Source organism: Physeter macrocephalus, chromosome 20 (assembly GCF_002837175.3).
Source record: "Physeter macrocephalus isolate SW-GA chromosome 20, ASM283717v5, whole genome shotgun sequence".
NCBI lineage: Eukaryota > Metazoa > Chordata > Mammalia > Artiodactyla > Physeteridae > Physeter > Physeter macrocephalus.
Window position 1 is genome coordinate 71,531,529 of NC_041233.1, and position 1,565 is coordinate 71,533,093.

Sequence of the window (1,565 nt, forward strand, 5' to 3'; positions counted from 1 at the left end):
CTTTTGGTAACATTCTATATCTTGATCCATTTGTGAAAATTCATTGAGCTTTATTATTTGCACACTTGAATTAAACTAAATATTTAGAAATATTCTTTAAAAAAAAAAAAAAGGTAGGTCCTAAATTGGCATTCTGGTTAAGACTATGATGTGGGCGGGTCCCAGCAGCTCCAGCAGGAGTGGCAGCGGCCAGGCAGCCCAGCGTCACGAAGCCTCTTGGTGCATCTTGGCCCGCAGGCACCTGGCACGCGCCGGCCCCGCCACCATGATGCCCAAGAGGAAGGTCACCTCCACTGAGGGGGCGGCGAAGGAGGAGCCCAAGAGGAGATTGGCGAGGTTGTCAGCTAAACCGGCCCCTGCAAAAGTGGAAACGAAGCCAAAAAAGGTGGCAGGAAAGGATAAATCTTCAGACAAAAAAGTGCAAACAAAAGGGAGAAGGGGAGCAAAAGGAAAACAGGCCGAAGTGGCTAACCAAGAGACTAAAGAAGACTTCCCTGCAGAAAAGGGAGAAACTAAAAACGAGGAGAGCCCAGCCTCTGATGAAGCAGGAGAGAAAGAAGCCAAGTCTGATTAATATCACACACCTGGTCCTATCAGTGGTCCCTGTCTCCCTTCTTGTACAATCCAGAGGAATATTTTTATCAACCGTTTTGTAAATGCAAGTTTTTTAGTAGCTCTAGCAACATTTTTAAAAAGGAGGGAATCCCACCTCATCCCATTTTTGTGTCAATGCTTTTTTTTAAGAGGTGAAATCATTTGCTGGTTGTTTATTTTTTGGTACAACCAGAAAATAGTGGGATATTGAATATGGGAGGCTTTGATAGTCTTGGGTGTCAAGCTTAACATTCTATGGAGGAGGGGTAGCTTTTATATCCTATAATACAAAGCATACTAAATGGCAGTCCGAAGTTAGTTGTGCATTTAATGTCTTAAACACTTTAAATCACTTCTCTTCCCATGTTGTTTTTGGTAGAATTGTTTCCTAAAGCAAACCACTCACCCCTTGATCTTGGCTCTCCTGGGCAGAATTTTCTGCACTCTGTAACATCTTTGGTCATGGTAGTCCAGTTCTTCTAGTAACTGTTAATGTGCCGTGCAGAATTTTGTGCACTCTGTAACATCTTTGGTCGTGCTAGTCCAGTTCTTCTAGTAACTTTGTTAATGTGCTGTGACTGACAATTTGAGTATGTAGTGTATATGATATTAAATTGTGAATTAGGGGGACTTAACGATGTAACAGCATATCAATATTTGAAGATATTGGTACTTGATTTCCTGTCAAGGAAAATTTGCCTCCAAATTTTAAGCTGGAAAGTCACTGGAATAACTATTCAGAAAAAAATCACAAGTACATGATTTTTTAGCTTTTTGGTACGTATGTTAAGAATTGTGTACAAGTTGAGATGTCTGTGTACTGATCCTCAAAACAACCAATAAAATCTCAATTATGAAAGGAAAAAAAAAAAAAAGACTGTGATGTGGCAGAGACCACTAGGTGTCTCTCAATCTCACTCTCCATTTCTGCCTTAGAAGGCGACTCCTGATTTTTAACTGGGCACAGAGCC

At 41.1% G+C, this 1,565-nt stretch overlaps 1 protein-coding gene across 1 annotated transcript; it reads left to right on the forward strand.

Annotated features, from left to right (window-relative positions):
- The first annotated feature begins 268 nt into the window (after positions 1-268).
- On the forward strand, positions 269-596 carry LOC102983072 (non-histone chromosomal protein HMG-14-like). Its single transcript, XM_055081263.1, has one exon. It carries the CDS (start codon positions 269-271, stop codon positions 572-574), a length of 306 nt encoding a protein of 101 aa, XP_054937238.1. The 3' UTR covers positions 575-596.
- The last annotated feature ends 969 nt before the right edge of the window (positions 597-1,565 follow it).

Excerpts from the sequence above, each read along its gene's own strand:
- LOC102983072 (XM_055081263.1), top strand. The coding sequence starts at position 269 with ATGCCCAAGAGGAAGGTCACCTCCACTGAGGGGGCGGCGAAGGAGGAG.